Source organism: Artibeus jamaicensis, unplaced genomic scaffold, assembly GCF_021234435.1.
Source record: "Artibeus jamaicensis isolate MK-2021 breed Jamaican fruit bat unplaced genomic scaffold, CSHL_Jam_final scaffold_612, whole genome shotgun sequence".
NCBI lineage: Eukaryota > Metazoa > Chordata > Mammalia > Chiroptera > Phyllostomidae > Artibeus > Artibeus jamaicensis.
Genome location: NW_026522049.1, coordinates 2299805 through 2319776, shown reverse-complemented (window position 1 = coordinate 2319776; position 19972 = coordinate 2299805). Strand labels below are relative to the sequence as shown.

General features: G+C 44.3%; 2 protein-coding genes across 4 annotated transcripts in view; one reads left to right on the top strand and one right to left on the bottom strand.

Annotated features, from left to right (window-relative positions):
- The window catches only part of WHAMM (WASP homolog associated with actin, golgi membranes and microtubules), a 273660-nt gene that overhangs the window by 116673 nt on the left and 137015 nt on the right, over positions 1-19972 (top strand). The gene's annotated exons all lie outside the window — the stretch shown is intronic.
- On the bottom strand, positions 1528-19594 carry BTBD1 (BTB domain containing 1). 3 transcript variants are annotated; one of them, XM_037153604.2, is made up of 8 exons: positions 19126-19594; positions 17821-17977; positions 12920-13076; positions 11922-12119; positions 9453-9645; positions 4574-4661; positions 3743-3889; positions 1528-3109 (listed from the first exon to the last, which is right to left on the bottom strand). In XM_037153604.2, the coding sequence occupies exons 1-8, from the start codon at positions 19521-19523 to the stop codon at positions 2954-2956; spliced, it is 1494 nt and encodes a 497-aa protein (XP_037009499.2). In that variant the 5' UTR covers positions 19524-19594; the 3' UTR covers positions 1528-2953. The 3 variants fall into 3 exon arrangements, with proteins under 3 accessions (XP_037009499.2, XP_037009500.2, XP_037009501.2); XM_037153605.2 differs by having other exon boundaries at positions 12920-13025; XM_037153606.2 differs by lacking the exons at positions 1528-3109; positions 4574-4661 and having other exon boundaries at positions 3787-3889; positions 12920-13025.

The following is a 19972-nucleotide window of genomic DNA, read 5'->3' as shown; positions in this document are numbered from 1 at the left end:
CTTGCACAGAACCACTCAGCCTTTCCCAAAGGTGACTGCAGGGGAGAGGGGAGCCATCGGCCCCATTTGCCACCAACTGTGCCTGGGACTTGTTACTTCCACCCAAAATCTGTCTCGAGAGAGGAATAGTGGGGTAGTGCCCAGTGGTGTAGGGAAGGACAGGGGCTATGATCCAAGTGGCAGAAAACCTAATGTTTGTACTGGTTCCTATTTTATCTTCAGTTCCTAGTAAAGTTCCACGTGAACACTCCATCTTGTCTTGGCTTTGCCAATGGAGAAAATGGATTTTTAAAGGACACAAACTAGACAAGAGAATGTATGAGCCGCGCAGCTCTGGGGCTGGGATCACCATGGCCGCACCCTCTCTTATGAAGGACACGTGTTGTCTAATGCAAGCAACAATTCCCAGGTTTCAAATCTGAAAGGCCAGACCAGGGAAGCAGAGGAAAGCAAGCAGTTTGAAGCAGATGGGACTAGAAAGGGACGTGGAACAGTATGTTCCAGACGTACTACGTGCAGCCCCGTGGGCTGGAAGCCCTGGCTCCCCCCTGAGGTCCTCAAGCTTGTCTATTCCCAGGTAAACCTTTTCTCTGAAACTCTAGCTACTACTTATGTAGACCTAAAACAAAGGACACTTAGATAATGCAAACAAATAATCTCAATTTGTGGGGTAGATACTGGAATAATCACACTTCCTGAAAAATAGAATATACTTACATTCTGTAGTAAATACAGGTTAGCCAGGTCCTATTGTAAAGTTGGAGGGAATGGCGAAGTGTTTACTTTGGGACCCAGAAAAATGTTTTCCCAACTCTGTAGCTTGGAAGTTAGACCTGGGTTTCAATTCCACCTCCCACCACTAACGAGGCTTGTGAACATGCATATCTTTGCCTGTGAAGAGGGTACTATAATGGTTCTTACTCACCCCACAGTGATGTGAGAAATAAACAAGAATGCGTGTAAAATACTCGGTGCAGAGTCTGGTTTGCGGTAATCGCTCCGGTAGCTGTCACTGACACTAAACAACAGTGAGACCGTCGTCACACTGCAACAGAGTACGTAGCAAGCAGTCCTCATTTTCCTACCTCCTGCCATTGCAACAGGAGAGAAATGCCAGAGACCACAAGAGCCAGATCGAGAACAGACTGACAGCAGATGTTGCTGCTGCAATTCCTATGACTTCCTTTACGGCAGCAGCGAGGCACTGCTATTTTGTGTTGTGTTACTTCTGTAAACTAAAAGTTAAACCTCAATTAACTAGAACCCTTGTTCCAAAACGGCATCTTACACTCAGCTATTAGGAAAAAAAAAAAAAGACAAATGACAAAAAAAATAATAAATGGATAATATTTATTTTTTTTAAATTCCAGGGATGTCCCGTATCAGTAAACAGTTCCGTTTCTGGTGCCTCCCACAGTTACCTTCCGGTGCGATCACTGCTCAGATGCAAAGCAGTGGAAGCACCTGTAATGCCCCAGATGTCAAAACCATGACCTCATCTCGAGCACAGTGTCCTTTTTAAGGCAGAAGCATTTTCCATAGCGGTCAGTTCAGGGTGTTTGCTGGTTCACCTCACCACACATCCACAGACACTCCAGTGAACTGAGGGTTAGATCCAAAAGGTCATGGTACCAGGGACAGAAAAAAGCCCCCTTTCTTCAGTTAGAAACCTCGGCCACAAGCATATCACACTGCCTCCGTTGAAATATAAAATGAAATGCTACTGTAAATGAAAAAATTTGATATCCTAAGTTACTAGTATTTAGAAAAATTCTATTTCAGTTGATACTTAAAAGAATTGTGATTTTTTTAACCATCTTTGACAACTAGTTGATATACCTTAAACTTAATTACATGTTTTTATAAGATATCGCTTTCAAAAGAAAAAAGAGTTATTTATATAAAAATTTTGTTTTATAAAAAGTATATAAATGTCATTCTGCCACATATACTTCCTATCCCTTCCTAACACAGCTGTACCTGTGACGTTTGTGAGGCCATGAATATTAAACATATTTTACTTCAGGGATAGAATTGTATAGGTGACAAAGTATGGTGTCACTTCGGCAGGAGCAATTCTGTTGGATATCTTTAAAATTTCAAAGTAGTTGTTGTAAATGTATTTTACTCTGCTTCTGGCTTGTGTCCACCCAATCTCCTCTGGCATCACCACACCCTGCCTGGACCCCAGGGACTCGCAGCAGCGCCCCCCCACGGACAGGGGGTGACAGTGCACTTCGGGGACAAAGAATCTAGTCTTAGACTCTACCTGCAGATCCTTTGTTCCTATCACATTATTGCCAATTCATACAAACTCCTTTTGTACTTTAAACCTGTACTAGGTAACACGTTACTACACTATTACAAAATACCCTTTTCTGTAAATGCCCTGAAAATTTTCTTGGGCACTCTATTAGGCGTGTTTCTAGCAATATTCCTGACGCTAACAACCAGGTATTTCCAAACTCCAAATTTAAGGTCAGTTTTCTTAATTGTCTGAAATTAGTTATTTGCGTTAATAGGAATTCTATAGGAATACTGACCCTGTATGCCTCCATCATATGTCCATCTCATGGAACCTTCAAAACAGTGCAAACAAAACAAACCAGCCAAATAACACAAAAACCTTCCCATTATAAAACCGCTGAAAGGTCGCAAGTCAGCTCATCTACAAAATGATACAAGATAAAGCCGAAATAGCTGTTTTTTTTTTTCAAACAATTGAACCCACTTTTCCTTTCCCCTAAGGTTATAAGAAAATGGATAATCTGCCTTTAAATTATGCAGAGATTTAAATAAGCACTTATCTATTTCCTCTAAGAAACTAAAATGTTTCTTTTCTTAGAATTATAAATATTCCTAACATTCAACCTTTTCTTGGTGGCCAGTATTTTTATGCCTATGCGACCAGACTGTATGGCACCATTTAGCCAAGACGGATTATGATGCTAAATTATGTGTAAAATATTATTTCTGGGATCTGTCCATCTTCTATGGAAGTGCCGTTATTGTTGCCAGGGGAGCTGAAAAAGAAGAAAACAGTCTTGCCAGCAGGTGTCTCGTGCACTACTTTCTTCAGTCCTTTTGTGCCGTAGTGGGAATCTGGGCCCTAAATGAGAATAAAAGTTCATTAGTCATTTTTCCTTAATAAACACTCAATTTTAGGTGGTGTCTTAGTTTGAGTAACGATCTAGTATGTTGCCTTATAGCTCCTATATAAAATTTTATGCTGGGGCCTTTAACGAAAAATACATTTTTGCTACTAAGCTAACTAGTGATTAAAATTACTGAACAGAGAGCTTCGTTACTGGAGAACAGTGATGGTTTTAAGAGAATGGTTAGACCCTGGCTGGGTCCCTCAGCTGGTACAGCATCATCCAGATACTCCAGGGTTGTGGGTTCAATCCCTGGTGTGGGCACATACAAAAATCAAACAATGAATGCACAAGTAAGTCGATGTTTCTCTCTCTCAAAAATCAATGATATAAAACAAAGTATTTTACAGACAGTTATTTTATCTCTGTCACTCACTCAATCTCCTATTCCAACAAAGAGCTACTTCTGAATGCAGAACCACTGTCTTCAGAGCAGAGCTGTGCCGGGAGGCCCTTCCCTTCCCTCCTCCCGAAAGGCTCCCAGCCGCTGACTCAGCCTCTGCTGAAGACACACTGTGGCCGGACGTGTGGATGGAGGAAGCCACGGGCCCTACCGCCCGACGTCCAGTGCGATCAGGACCACTTACTTTGAGGGTCGCGCACGCTGTGTAGCACACATTGGGCAGGATCTCTATGGGTTCCTTGAACATGACCCTGAATGTGCCGGCGCTCCCATCGCAACTAAAGCCAGTATCATTCTGTCCCAGGGTTTGTTTTTTTTCATATTCAATGATCTGTAATTTTTAAAAGAGAAGTTATGCTTCAGTTAAACCAACTGAAAACGAAGTTTCACAGAAAATGTAAAGCCCTCAGGAATGGCAGAATAGACTACAGCATCTCATGTGAGGATTTTTCCTCTACTTATCTCTAACCCCCAGCAAGGTGGCTGTCTCCCATCGCAGCAAGGGTGGGGCGGGGGCGGGGCGGGGGCCGGGCTGCTGGAGCAGCGCCTGTCACAGCCGCGTGGCTCAGGCTGGGTTTTTCGAAGGTGTGGCTGTTAGACAACTGAGGGAAACAAGCCTCTGCTCCTTGCCAGCTTATGTCTCGTTACTAGGACCTCCCAAATGTTATTTCGCTGAAATTAAAATGATCTTAAGTGCAGTATTCAGACATGTGGATATTAAAATGTGAAAATTCTGACTTTTCACTTGAGTTCCAAATCTGTGCCAGGCTCTGAGGGAAAAGACCTCCTTGTATCTTAATACTTCCACGAAGGATTCCAAGACTCCAATTTTCTGAAACCTGATTTTTTATCAATTGTAAAACAGAACTCTCTAGGCTTAAAATGCTACTAAGAGGCTTTCTGATTCCTTTGATAATTATACTGAAATTTGGATTTCCTCAAAACAACATCTTATGATAAAATTACAGGTTTGTTATATTTGAAAATGATATATAGTTGCAGGGGGAAAGTGTACCTGTATATTGACTTGATAATCCATGGGACCGTGAATAGATCCATATAAACCAAATCCGACTATAGAGATTCTTCTGTTAACTGTGAACCTGAGAGAATGAATCAAATATAATAACATACATAATTCAGTAAGCATTCATATTCTAAAGGCTTATCAAGTTTTTAAAGTATTACCCAGAATGTCTAATTTTGCTCATAAAGAGGAAACCATTACAAATTAGACATCCGTGGAAATACCACCTGCTTACGAAAAAAAACCGCAACTTTCTAGTAAATGTTAACTTAATGGTTAAAACCACAAGGAGAACCTGTTCTCTGTACTATACATTTTTGAGTCAAAGGAATTTATTTACATTAAATACCCACTCTGGCTGTAATGATGACTTCTGTCCGACTTGTTTGCACATCTCTGTGCACACCGTGTCGGCCACCAGGCCTGAAGCGCGGCACCCCGAACTGGGACAGTCCCTCAGCGGGACGCGCACTCACCGCGGGCCTGTTGGGGTGAGGGCCTGGGCCTGGCGCTGGGGAAATGACGGCCCACCAGAGGGCACTGATAACAGACAGTTAGAGGAACTAATCAATGCGAGTCGTGGTAAGAGCGTGAGGGCAGCAGGCTGTGGTGACGGAACACTGGTGGTGGCGGGGCTGGGGACTGGACCTGAGGAGCAGAGTGAGATTTCACATCAGAATAACTGGCAGCCCACTGTGGTCGCCACAGCTGCGACCCTCACCGCAGAGCACTTCCTGTGCCAGGCTCGTAGCCTCGGTTCTTCACGTGAGTTACTTCCCTCAACCATCAAAACAGCTCTACAGTTAAATAACATGATATTATTTTTATTATCCACAGTTTTTGTAGTTGAAAAAGTTAGGTTTAGAGAAACCAAATGGTCCGATCAAAACCCACGGCAGAGCTGGGACACAAGTCCAGGTCTCCCTGGGTCAAAAGCCCATGTTCTCAGCACTGCGTTAAATTCCAGGGCAGCATGAGGACTATCTTGAACAACTTTGTAACAGAGAATTTATATATTTTCCTTGTTATAAAAAACCAAGATAGTCTCTGCTAAAAAAAATATATAAAGTTCAACTAAACAAAGGAGGAAAAATTTTAAAGCTATCTGAATCCGCCATCCAGAGATGACCCCATTTACCTGTCGGTACCTTCCCTTTACAGATTTTTCATTCCAGTTTTTAACAACAGGAAAGCAGACTTTTTTTCTGTGAACATGTGTTATTTTGAAAATCGTGCCAGAAACATTTTTTAATCTTCTTTTTTATGTAAAAAAAGATTAGTACTGATGCACTGTATTTAAATAGCCCCTGCTTGCTGGACAATCTAGGTTCTCCGCAGTTTTTGTTATTACACACCAATATCACGATGAACAATCTCACAACTAATTCATTTTGCAGTCTTAAGTATTTCCTGAGAATGAATTTCTGGAAGTAGAATTGCTTGGGAAGATGAAAGGTATATTCTTAAGGCTTTAGCTAAACATCAAATTGATTAACACTCTAAAGAAATGAAAATCATTTGTGTCTCTCTCTCAAATACCATGAGTATTTTCACTTTTTCATCATTGAAACACAGATGACTAACAAATTCTATTTATGTTCCTTGATTATTAATGAGTTGATGTATTTGTTCATATGCTTCCCGTCTACTGGACTTTCTCCTTAATGAAATACCCACTCATATTGTTTTCCCATTTTTCTCCGAAAGGCGGTGTTACATAGTTATTATGCTTTCTCAGTAATATCCACTACGAAGAGCTTCCTGTTTGCCATTTATCTTTTAACTTCACAGTGGTTTTGGACATAAGAGTTTGAATCCGTGGCAGCCTCAGCATGACCTATGCCGATTGTGAAGAGGCCCATCTCACCCTCATAGTGAACAGTCTCCCGGTCCAGCGCTTCACGGCTTTGTTTTCCATGTTAAGACTCTAATGCATATAATCACTGGCAGATGGAATCGCTAAGGATCTTGTATGTCCCCTCACAATCTAAAAGCTCATTTACATTAGGTTAGTTTCTGAACTCTAGTAATCTTCCATACGATACTAACCTGTTATAGCTTTACAATACTTACATTTGATCCACACCTCTCTTTTAAAACATTGACTCCCTCAGATAACCTGCAGACTAATTCTGCCAGGCCACGCCCCCCCAGCACAAACACGTGATTCCCGAGAGTAACCGCAGACGTGGACTGGTGGGTTTGGAGAGACACGTGGGACCCGGTCCCACTCTCCAGTTCTTCACGAAGGTGCCATACTGTGCACTTCTCAGAGGATTCAATCCCACTGCTTTATGTCACTTACTACTATTCTACACTTACTACTATTCTAAGTGAAATCTGTTTTTACTCAATACGGTCACTGCAAATGCAAACTTTCTTATTTTTGTATTGCAGCAACACATAACAAAACGTACCATCTTAACCGTTTCAAGTGGCAGGGTCAGTGGCATTAAGCACACTCACACTGCTGTGAACCATCACGACCACCCATCTCTGAAAGCAGGTTTGATGCCACACAGCAGGGTGTCAAACTCATTGTCACTGCGGGGCGCAGCCTCCCAGTCGCCTTCAAAGGGCCAAACGTAATTTTAGGACTGTATAAATGTAACCACTCCTTAACCAGGGGCAAGGAACTAGGCGCTGCTGCCAGGTAGACACAAGGTGCCAGGCCGGGTAAAACAAGGTGGAGGGCCCGACTCAGCCTGTTGGCCTAATGTCCGCCACCGGTGCCATACAGGAACGTCACTGGCTTCTGCATATGTATTTTGTAAGTGGTCACTTTTCTCTTATTGGTCCTAGTACATGTCTACTGTGCTGAGGTTGTTCTCAGAAGCCATGGGAGGCTTCTGTTTTTACAAAGCTTCTGGGGTACTAGGGGCAGGGGTGGGAGACACCAGACTCACTGGAGGGCTTAGAACAGCCCCCAGACAGAGTCCCGGCTTTCAGGTGTCCTGTCAGAATCCATCCGGGAAAACACCTGCTCCTGCTCATGATGGCGTGGCTGGAGCGCTGCAGAGCGCAGCACGGTGAGCAGGCGCCCCTCCGTGGGGGCTCGCCAGTCCCCCCTCACAGCGCTCCTCCAGACCTCGTCTGCTAACGACTGTGCGTGGGACGAAGGTGGGGTTTTATCACAAGTCTTTTTGAGAACTACTAAAATAATCTAATTGTTTTTCTTCTTTGATCTGCTACCGTGGTGAATTGTATTTATGTTTTTCCTAATACTGAGCCGTTCTTTCCGTCTACAAATAAATTCTATCTGTTTGTACGGTACTATTTTCCTATGGTCCTGCCAAGAGTCACTATGCGAACATTTTACACAGACTCCCGCCCTGTGTGAGTGCAGCTGAGCTCCAGACTTCCTGTCTGGTCAGACTCCTGGGTCAAGGGTCATGGTGCCTTCAATAAATAACCGATACGCATTTTCTTCTTTTAATGCTCAAGGAAGACATCTGTTCCCTCAAGTTTTCATAAAACTCACCTGTAAAAACCACCTTGTGAAGGGACAGTTCTTTGATAACTTTTAATCCTTCCATGGTAATGGGTCTATTCAGGCTTTCTTCTTCAGTCAATTTTGATAATTTATATTTGCCTATAAAACGATCCATTCCATCAAGACGTTCAATTTATTAACACAGAGTAAACCCAGAATTGAAATAAAAATCTCCTCAGTATATGGTTATATTCCCATTATTTCTAAATGTAAGTGTGTTTTCTTTATTACTTTTCCCAGAGGTTTATTTATTTTACTGGCCTGTTTAAGGAACCAGCTAATGGATTTATCAATTCTATTATTTTTAATCCATTAATTTCTACACTTACTTTTTTCCTTTTTAAAGATTTTAATTTATTTTTAAACACAGGGGAGGGGAGGGAGAAAGGGAGAGAAACATCAGTGTATGGTTGCCTCTCATGCGCCCCCTACTGGGGACCTGGCCCACAACCCGGGCCTGTGCCCCAACTGAGAATAGAACCAGCGACCCTTAGGTTCAGAGGCCGGTACTCAATCCACTGAGCCACACCAGCCGGGCTCCTTTTTCTTTTTTTTGCTGTTCACCTTCTAGCTACTTGGGTTGAGTGCTTAAATTATTTCTACTCTAATTTATTTAGTAAAAGTAGTCCATAAGATTTTTGTGTGTGTGACACTTTGTCCACTTGGTCCTTCATGAGTTTTCAGATACAGTATTTTCATTGAGAATGATTACCGAATAACCCAAAAATGCATTTTTAATTTCCATTTTATTCCAATATTTATAAGGCTCCTCATCCCCTGGGAGTCCCATTTTTGACAAACTTGTCATTAGTTTCTAGTTATATACAAAAATGCTGTTAAATAAGTGAAAACTGATTTTATGAAAACTGGTTCTTACTCTATTTTGACATTTAACCTAAAGAGATACATACATTAGAAGATAAATTCCTAACAAGATTATACACATGCATCTTTTTAGATGTTTTTTCTTTCAAAGCTTTTATAAATACATGTCCTGAGCTATTTCCCCTGCAATGTCCGAGTAAAGCAACAGCTCTCACTGAACGAGGAGATGGAAGTGCATTAAATACACTGCAGCCTTAGGACCGTAGAGACGGCGCTCGATCAGTTCAGGTCCCGGCCTCGGCTCACCCACAGCGGCAACCCAAACGGGACTCACGGAATAGAAGGAAGGCCCCGTCCAGTCCCTTCTTCCTTCACTTGTTTCCTTGTGATTCAGTGCGGAGACCACTATGCCTCACGGACTTTTTGATTCTCGTGTTAAGTGACAAATGCATTACACGGGGTATGAAGTAAAATGTGGGTCAATGACCTCCCACAACAGGAGGATGGCAGCCGCCCCAGCCCCCCGCCGAGCAGCGCTCCGCCAGGTACCTGATGCGGTCGCTCGTTCCGCTGTACCCCCAGCGGCTCTCCACTTGCTGGAACCTGTTGATGCAGCATTCCTTCCCTCGGAGGCAGCAGCGCGGCCGGTCGATGTAGTCAACGCGGGGTTTGGGGTTGACAGTGAAATGAAGAAAGAGATTTACCACCTCACGGTCTGACAGAATCCCAGACTGAGCAGGGCCTGTAGAAATAAAAGTACAACCCTCAATAAAAGCACCTTGATTTCAATTCCTAACTTTATAACCCTCCACATAATAATGTGAATTCAAATCTGGAAGATGCAAAGCACCAATGAGGTAGACAAATCTTAGCACCTATAATTTTAGCACATGCAGGGGCCGGCCGGAGAAACGCCCACTTGAGTGTGGCTGGTAGGGCAATAACGCGGTGTCATTGTTTATAGTTTTAATTTGAACATTCCACCTAAACTGTCATGTGGTGTGCGTGAGTGTGATATTATTATGTTGCAGAATTACAGGCTGATGGTTTTGTAATAAAAGAGGAGCATTATTTGTGCCCAATCCAGCATTTCAAGTTTTTTTTTTAATTCCATTTGCAGTTCATCTAATAAAATCTGTTAAAATCATTAATAAGAAAATTAAATAACTAAAGTCATTAATAAATCAAAGCTTGGATGGAAGCCTGGATTTTTCTATCCACTCACCTACTCTGAGGACCACAGACTTCTGTCACCAGAAAGAGGAGAGTCCTTCCCTCTGGTGGGCAAGGTAACAGCAACCAGAGATGCTGTCAACCTCCCTCCCCACCTATACCTGTCCGAGGCTACAGACTGAACAATGGCATGTATTTAGAGGGGGACATGGACAGGTCAGGGCTTTCCTCCTGGGTTCAGCAATGAGCAGAGGGCAAGCGCTAACACGGGAAGAGCTGTGAAAGCCACACGCGCATCTTACGGTGCCCCGTTTGCTGTTTTTGAGAACAGGAAAACTGCAACCCGCCTTAACCTACCCGGGAATAAAGGCTCTTGCTCACAGCGAGGCCAGGAGAACCCTTCCCGTGCTGGTTAAAAACAATCCAAATAAGAGACTGCAAAACTAAATTTAAAAAAAAAATTTAAAGCTGCAAAAATAAATAGCTGATAACGTAGAAATTTGAGTTAGGAAGCCACAAAGTTAGATTGTAATGAAAAACCTTAATTTTTAAACATTACTAGCATTCCTGAAGAACAAACAATACGAAATAAGATAATGCCATAATTTAAGTCTATAATAAAATATTTGAAAAACAAATAGTCTTCAGATCATGAAAAACATTCTCGGACATGCGCCAGATACCTCCCTAAAGAAAGTGATCAGAGACACATTCCGGGTGACAGAGGGTTGGGTCAAAAGGAAGAAGACAAGGTCGCCATACAAGGACTGGGGCGGGCACCGAGAGCAGCAGAGCCTGCAGCCGCCGCGGCAGCGTGCAGTGCGTGCGTGTGTGCCATTGGTGCCATCGAGGGGTCCGCAAAGGCGGGGAGAAAGACCACACCATCCCACCGTTCCCGTCTTAAATGGGGAAGTCAATATTATTTCAGTGTGAAATGAGGAATTAAGAAAATAGAGAGGGGGAAGTAAATGAAAAACTTACGATGTCCAAATCTCTGGATAGGAAACAGAGCCAACGCACACAACACCAGAACAGAGAAAAGGAAGGGACCTGTCCATTAGAACACTTTTAGAAACAGAGGCAATTTGGGAAAAAGGGATATCTGACTATAAAAACATTACTTCTGTAGGAAGAGCTGGTCCCTGTCACAGAACAGCTCTGGGTAGAATGTATAACACGGCTCTCCCGAGTGGGCAGAGAAGGGGAGCTCGTGGAGGTGGAGCCCTGTGTCTGCAGTCACCCCCTGACCCGGGGCTAGGTGCTGCTTTTGCCTCACTGCCCAGCTGCCAAACAGGAACTGGCAACCCAGTACCTGGGACGGTCGTCACTGGACTGAGGAGACCCAAACTGGAACTCAAAGCCTCCAAGGCAGCCAGACAGTGACCCCCGAAGGGGTGTAGCAGAAAGACAAGGCCAGCGTGTCAGGCACACTTTCCGTGTGTGCTGATTCCTACGTTATGCACAAGCAAGAGGAGACTGAGACCAAGGAACCTAGCAGAAAGGAGCTGATAAGTGACGAAAGAGTTACACAGAAATTCTTGGTGTCTTATAAGGATTATTACCTTGGACAAGGCACTTAACCACTCTCAGGTTCAGTTCTCTAACCCATAAAATACCTACTTTCTATAAATTTAAATTTTCAAATACATTAATTACATAACCTGTATTATCTTGAAGGACTAGGAGGATGAAATAGAACTACACACACAAATGCACATACACATATCATGTAACTGGAAGAGGGACTGGTCCTCAACAAACAACGGTTTCTTTTCCTCTCTCGTGCAGTGGCTGACTGACCACTGAAGCAGTTCCGGACACACTCCGGTCCGGCCAAGGCCTTACCCGCCGCGAACTCCTCGATGGTCATCAGTGGGAAGCGGATCAAGGACAGTGCCTTTCCCAGCACTTTCTGTTTGTTTCCGAAAGTCACAGGCAATTGCTGTCTTTGACATTCTGCTTCTGCCCATCGTACAATAGCTCCAAAAAGTCGACTCTCTCGAATGCTAAGTGTGTCTCTTTCTAGAACTGCGCAGAGTGTGTCTACAGGTAAAATACAAAAAATAAATGAGAAACACCTTGTTGTTTCATAAACAATATTGACAAACTTGCTTATAATAAGTTTTCAAATCTCTAGGTTAGAAACTTAAAACTACAGACTGTACTTTATTTTGAAAAAATTCTGTTCGGCGGTGGTCCACACATTCATGGTAAAACCACACCCTTCTTTACCTGGCCTCGCCTTTCCCTTCCTCTACAGACACGTCTTCACGCGGCTCCCCTGCCTCTAACGCGGTCCCCTCTGCCTCGGCCAAACATTCATTCCCAGAGCCTCCTCTGTGAAGACTCCTAACACTCCTCCAATCAGAGGGGACCTCCTCATGTTTTGGATTTGCATAGTAATTATTTTCTATTTATCTAATTCAGAAAAGGCAAAAATCACTTTTTCTCCTACGCTGTCTCTTCTGTTAATGTCTTAAATCTTAAGTCTCACAAATTTGTCCCTTGATTCTCCAAATAGATGATAGTTGCCTTAAGAGAAATTATATCTTACCTTTCTGTGTATTTCTTTTTTTTATAGGACCCTTGTAAATATATAATGCTGTGCATATGTGAGCAGTCAATGAATATTTTTCAGATCTGACATCTTTTAAAAGGCAATGAGGTAGTTAAGAGTTTTAGGAATATCTCACCAAATTAAAGAAAGCAAAAATCTTAAAGGGGTAGACTTAAATCATTTGGAAGAAAAACCCTAATGTTAAATCAGCCGGCCCTGCAAGGCTGACCGGTCGGGCATCCCTGTGTGGGACGGACAGCCACCGCCTGCATCTGTCCGGACTCACCTATGTCGATGTCGGTGAACCCCTCGGCGCTTATCGCGTCCGTTGTGCTTTTGTCTATCGTGTCCAGGCAAAGACTAGCGAGCTGAGGTTCATCGAACAGTCGAGCCTGAACATGAAAAGACCATGATTTTGTTTCCACAGCTATCTTATCTGCAGGCTGTGTATACACAAAGTTAACACTGTAAACGGTAATAATGACTAACTGTAAAAACACCTACTTAAAATATAGTTGTAACATCTAGATATCCTTATAACTTTTCATTCCACAATCAGAAATAAAAGGCTGGAAGTACAAGTGTCCTGCTGGGACACCAGAGTCACATCACCACCGTTTCTGTATTCTCACATGGGTGTATGTCCACTGCCCACTTCCTTGTGCATTACTTATTTCAATCATTACCGAACACCCTCGTAAGATAAGCAAGACATTAGTATCCAATTCTCCAGACGGGGACAGAGGGTCAGAGAGGTGTATTCTGACTTGCCTAATACCAAGCTAGTTACGTTGCAAAGCCAGTACGTAAAGCCAAGTCTGATGATCTTTTTTTTTTTTTTAATTTTTTAAATTTCTTTCTTTTTTTATTTATTTTTTTTTTTTTAAAGATTTTTATTTATTTATCTTTAGAGGGGAAGGGAAGGAGAGAGGGAGAGAAACATCAATGTATGGTTGCCTTTCGTGCATCCCCTGCTGGGAGCTGGCCTGCAGGGAACCGGCCTGCAACCCAGGTATGTGCCCTGACTGGGAATCGAACCGCGATTGTCTGGTTCGCAGGCCCGTGCTCAATCCACTGAGCTACACCAGCCAGGGCTCTGATGATCTTTTCACTAAAAACTATCAATTGCCCAGTATACTGGTACAAACAGATTAGATTTTCTTTTCCCATATCCTGTGTTGATTGGTGGGAGAAAATAAAGCAGACTTTTAAAGTAATGAAGGCTCTGGGAACCTAATAAAAACTATGCCTAATAAAGAACAAATAAATAAATTCATGTGATTTCATGAAGGAATATCAGACAACAACGAGGATGAAAATCTACAACTATTCACAGCAATATGACTGAATCCCACAAACTTACATGATAAGCCAAAGAAGCCACAAAATATACTGAGCAAAACAGTACAGGCTATAGGATTCCAGCAAAGCTAATCTAAGCTTTGGGAATCAGAAGTCAGGGTTACATGTGCTTTATCAGGATGCACATTATAATCTTTTTTTTTTTTAAGTTAAAAAGTTGAAGGGACCGGGAGTGGAATCTAAACTCAGACGAGATGTTAAAAGATGTTAAAAAACCGTAACGCTGAAAAGGGAGGTGTGATAACAGGTGTGCCCATCTTTCCGTCGGCCGAGTGCCAGCCGTTTTGAGTCCACGGCAGGGACAAACACCAGCTGCTCAGCAGGGGTCACGTGGGGGTGGGGGACACCTGCCACGAACACTGCCACTCAGTTGACCGGACCACAGACAACACCATTATTTGGTGTGGCTTATGACTCTTCATTTAATTTTAAAGTAAAACTCATTTTTCAAAAGATTTGGTAACTCAGGTGCTACTGAACAAGAGATAAATACCACTAAGTTAAAAAGTTATCTGTGGCCCTGGCTGGTGTAGCTCAGTGGATTGAGTGCGGGCCTGTGAACCACACGATCGTGGTTTGATTCCCAGTCAGGGCACATGCCTGGGTTGCAGGCCAGTTCCCAGCAGGGACTCATGAGAGGCAACCACACATTGATATTTCTCTCCTTCTCTCCTTCCCTTCCCCTTTAAAGATAAATAAATAAAATCTTAAAATATATATATATATAAAAGTTATCTGTGTTTTATAGAAGAGAGATGAATACATTAAACACACTGGCTTATATTTTAAATATATAAATCCAATATATGATTCATAATTATATTTACACACATAAATACATATATTTTAATCAGTAGAACACCTCTTAAAATTATAGAATATTCAAATATAGTTGTAAATGCTCTTCTTAGATTATTTAGCAAGCTTGTTTATATTAATTGCTTAGTTTTGAATAAATTTTTAGCCCTAAATAGAAACACAAAATCTGTATGACAGCATGAATGATGTATATGGGTATATATAAGTGGGGTAATAATGTCTGCCTTATATAACCTAGAGAGTTCATTAATGATCAAAGTTAAGTAGTGCACTGGAAAACAGGCTACGTATATTTTATGTTATATATACGTGTGTGTGTGCGTGTGCATGCGTGTGTGTGTACGTACTTGGAGGGGGCCTGAGCCATCTGAGAATGAATTACACACATTACCACCATCACCCTTAAATATCTCCATATGTACTTGCTGAGAGTAAGGGCACCCTCTCATCAGTGTTAACTGACAGCACGGCCCTTTGACCCACTCTCTGTGTGCAGTCCGTCAGTGGACCCAGCAATGAGTCTGTAACACTCATCCTTCCAGCACAGGATCCCGTCTGGGATCGTAGCTCATACATTTTTAAGATGTGAAAAACAGTACATTTTTAACAAATGAAATTCTAATATGGGCAAACATTTTAAACGGCCAACTCAACTGTATCTTTAGTTGGTGTCCATGCAAAAATTCGCCTTTCACTCTAGGAAAAATAATTTTTTAAAGAACTAGAACTACTTTACTCAGAGCAGAAACGTCAAACTTCAGTCCCCCGAGTTACTCAGGCAGGATCAAGTTTCCGTGCAACCCACTGCTGCCTCTCAGAGTCTGGCATCAGCTCTGATCACACAGCGCTCTGACTGCACCACTTTGTACTAAGTGCTTTTCCCTGTGCAAATCAGTTGGCACGGTGCGCCAGCCCTTGGTGTTGAAGCAGGGCTGGGTCTCCTCCAGTGAGTGAGCAGGCTCATTCCAAATGACTCCCTTGGCAGGAACAAGAAGTTCACATGACAGTTTAACTAATTCACATGACCCACCAATGAAAACCATGGAGTAAAACTGGGCTCTCAGACCAACAAGGCACCGAGAAGGTCCTTTTCTGCCCTGCAGTGGTCTTTGTTAGCCCTTGTTACACCCGGGGTGGTCGAGAAACACCAGCACCACCCAGAAGCCCTTAGAAATGCAGGCTCTCAGGCCCCACCTCTGACCTCCTACACCACAAGTATATTTTAATTGTCAAACTTTCATTTACTGCCTTCTGAATTTTAAGACTGAACTTTTAAAATAAAGTAGTTATGTGATCGTCTCTATAACACAATACAACCCCTTGGACAATTAAGAATTTGTGAATATCAACTTCTTTATTAGAGTTTCACCACAAATTCAAAAAAGGGAAAAATGCAGAAGATCGGTCATTAGTTCTTTATCTTGGTCAAGTTAGGGCGCCTCTCTGGGCCTCCACTGCCTCACCGACACAACCGCAGTGACAAGAAAACCTTCACCTGGGACACGTGCACCTCCTGAAGGTCTCCTGACCACTGAGTGAATCGGTGCATGGGAACGACTTAGAGCGGTGCCCGACACACGCCACTCTCGTTGTCAGCAGCATCACCACCGCTAGAGAACTAACTACCGGTGTGAGGGGAGACTACTTTTACCACCTGCTAATGTATCTGTCTGATGTTGCACAGATACTTACCTCTCTAAGCTTCCATTTTTTCACTTTTAAAATGGGGGTAATAATAGGCAGCAATGTAACAGAGCTGTAATTAGGAGTCAAGGTGAGAATACGCATAAAGGGACTAGCTTAATGTCTGGCACAGCCTATATATAGACACAGAGTTCAGTGATTATGTCCAAGGAGAGGCGAGATCAGCTTGTTCTTTATTCTGCAAGTGCAAATACTTCTGGACAATCAGACTCTTTAAAAAGGTGCCCTCGCACATTTTCTACAAGCAGGCGGCATGTAGAACAGGGACACAGGGGCTCTGGGCTCTAGCCCCACAGAGGCTGTGGTGAGATTTTTAGCAGGTAACTTATTAGGCCAGGTTTTAGTTTTTCTATTGGGAAAATGAAAGGGTTGAGCTAGGGACATCATGACTATTGCCAGTAATAATATTTGAAAGTTTTATATGTTACGGACTTAGTTCCCCACCCCCATCTTAACTTGCTGACTTCTGTAAATAAGGTCACATTCTGAGGTACTGGGGACCAGGATGTCATGCCATCAATTCTGGGGGACACAACTGAACCTGTAACACATGGTTAGGGGCTGGCTTAGAATTTTCTTTAAAAAATTCATACAAGAGTATTATAACACAGCCTAAAAGAAAAACAGCAATTTGCTTATGTCTGAAGTACGAAGCTCAGCTTACAGGCATTCGACAAATGCTAAATAGTGTATGTTAAGGACTGGTTAACGGTTCCATGGATGTGTTTGGTTTGTAGAAATACACCAGACTGCACACTTACGATATGTGTACTTTTCCTTTACTTTGTGAGAACTTTTTTTTTAAAGTCACAGAAAGCATATTTCATATAAGCCTTAAATTTTAACTCCCCCAGGAGTGCATCAGCAAGGTACAGATAACAAGTCCAAAGACAGTAAATTTTGGAACTTCTTGAGACTTTAAATACTCAGTGATTATTTCAGACCCCCCAAAAATTGAGAGCATAAATGTTCAGAAAACTTCACGTTACCGTTCTCTCAATCAGAGCTGGTACCACGCTGGACCCTGATCCCAACTGCCACCCTGAACAGCCACGTAACTTTGAGTCTGAGCACCCTACTCATTATATTTCTCCACCTATATGACAGTGTATTAACTCTAATTCCTTTCCATTCTAAAATCACTTAAATCTGATACATTTCCCTGAACAGAACAGTAAGAATAATTACCTTTACTTAAAAATAATGATCTAGGATTAATTCAACAGGAAGTAGTAACTATCCATATAGTTACAGCCAATTTTTCAAGCTACAATGGCACACTTCTTAGGCACACGGACCTACCTGGGTAAGTAACATAAAGGCATTATCTGCCCTGAGGTGTTTGGTGAGAAATTCCACACAGTGTGCTTCCAACGCTGGGACTGCGTATTTCTTAGCAGTATAGAGAGTGGTCATAACTGTTTCTGGGCCAATCTGAACCTCATCTGAATACAGAAACCTGGAAAGCAATTGGAAATTGCAGAGATGGTCAGTAATGTTTCACATAAGCAAGCAATCCATCAATGTTCAAGCTCCGAGGAATAGTTTCAGAAGACAACACACAACCTGAAAACCTGAAATGTGCACCAGGACTATGATGTGAGCAGCCTGATGTGTGCACCTGCCCACACATCACTTCATTTTAATCTCACAGGATCCTGGCTCCCGGAGAGGAAGGCAGTCTCCCGGTTTGACCCACAAACCAGAAGTGAAGAGAAAAAGTACTTCCCTTCTCATCTGCACTTCTTTAATTACTAATGAGGTTAAACATTCTTTGTTAATTAGCTGTAAATGTTCTCCTTTCCCTAAACCATCCTTCCTACTTGTGTGAATTTGTACTCAATTCCGTATTGATCTCCCTGATTGAGCTGTCGGCTGTCTGGAAGAGCGACTGGTTCTAATGACCTTCGGGTCAGGGCCTGGGTACCACCCAGGACGCCGCTGCTGTCATAACAACGCAGTGGGCTCCGGCAGCGAAAACCAGGGGGTCTGGGAGTGGAGCCGGCTCTGCTACCTTCGGCCAGTTACTTGCCTTTTCTGGGCCTCGGTCCCCTTTGCAAAAATGTGGAAAACGATCCCTATACCTCCCTATGTGGACTTTTGTTAATAAAAGATAATAATGCCAGACTGGTAGGTCCCTTCCGTTGCATGAAATTAATCAGGAGTCAGTGTAACCCCAACAATCCAGAAGCAAAACTAGCACGGACGGCAGCGTTCCTTTCCAAGATGACGGGACCCTGGTCTGCAGAAACGCAAGGCAGGTGACCCCACAGTTACTGTGTTGGCACTGACTCTCCCGGGTCCTGACGACGGACACTTCACGCCGAGAAATCAGGGGGTCACAGTGTTTTGAAAGGAAAAAAAGGGGTCTCCTCCCCGCAACCAAAACACAGAACCGGGCAAACGGGCCACCGGGACGACCCCCTGTTGGAACGCGACGTGAGGGCGCCTTTCAACGGCAGGGCCCTGCTGACCGGACAGGACAGGACGTGGGCACCCAGGGGCCCTGATGCCGTCGCCCGGTCGGACGTCGCCCTTCCCGAGCGACGCCGAGGCAGGCGGGCCGGAGCCCCGGCCAAGGTCACCCCGAGGCCGCGGGCCGCTCACCTCAGCAGCGCCAGGAAGGCGGCGGGCTCCACGTCGGGCAGCTCGATCTCGGCAGACGTGGTGGCCATGCCGCCGTTGAACATGGCGTCGAAAACTGCGCTGCCGGCCGCCAGCACGAAGCGGTGCGCGGGGATGCGCTGCGGGCCCCCGGCAGCGGCGGAGGCGGCGCGGCCCTTGCCCAGCACAAAGCGCACATCGCTCAGCAGCTCCGAGTTGAAGAGGAAGGCGAAGCGCTCCTTCAGCGACGCCTTGGTCGCCTGCCAGTTGTACAGCGGCTCCCGCTGCAGGGGGAGCAGCGGCCCCAGGGGAGACGGCGGCGGCGGCGGCCCCGCGACGCCCGCCTCCGCATCAGACCCCGGGGTCTGCTCGCCAGAATCTGCCGGCCCAAGCGAAGCCATCCTGCGGCGCGGCTGTTCGGGCTACGGAAAGCCCGCCCGCCGCTCGGCCGCCATCGCCGCCCCGCCCCCCAGCCTTCCCGGAAATGCGCTTCCGGAAGCCGCGCGCCCCCGCCGGTCCGAGAGCGAGCGCGCGCGCGCGCGACCAGGCCACGCCCCGGCGCCGCCGCGGGTCTAGGATGCGCACTGCTCCCTCCTTTTCCATTCCTCCCGGTCCTCGACAACAGGTGCAGCGCCCCGTGTATCTGGGACAGGTCCCTGGGCTCCCCCTCAGGGAGTTTCTCACCTGGAAGGTGAGAGGGCGGAAGGCAAGGCCGAGGGAGGTAGTGGGGGGGGGGGGGAGATAAGAGTTGACCCTCTGTAATCTAGCTCCTTCCTTTTTCTTCGTTCTTGCTGTCTTCTGCTGTGTTTTTGAGGATCCGTGTGGACGCACGGAATTTTTGTTTAAGGTT

Coding starts and splice junctions, on each gene's coding strand:
- BTBD1 (XM_037153604.2), bottom strand. CDS start 19,523: ATGGCTTCGCTTGGGCCGGCAGATTCTGGCGAGCAGACCCCGGGGTCT. Junction 17,978..19,125: donor GCCTTCCTGGCGCTGCTGAG/GTGAGCGGCCCG, acceptor ATTGCTTTCCAG/GTTTCTGTATTCAGATGAGG. Junction 13,077..17,820: donor CCTTTATGTTACTTACCCAG/GTAGGTCCGTGT, acceptor GTGTATACACAG/CCTGCAGATAAGATAGCTGT.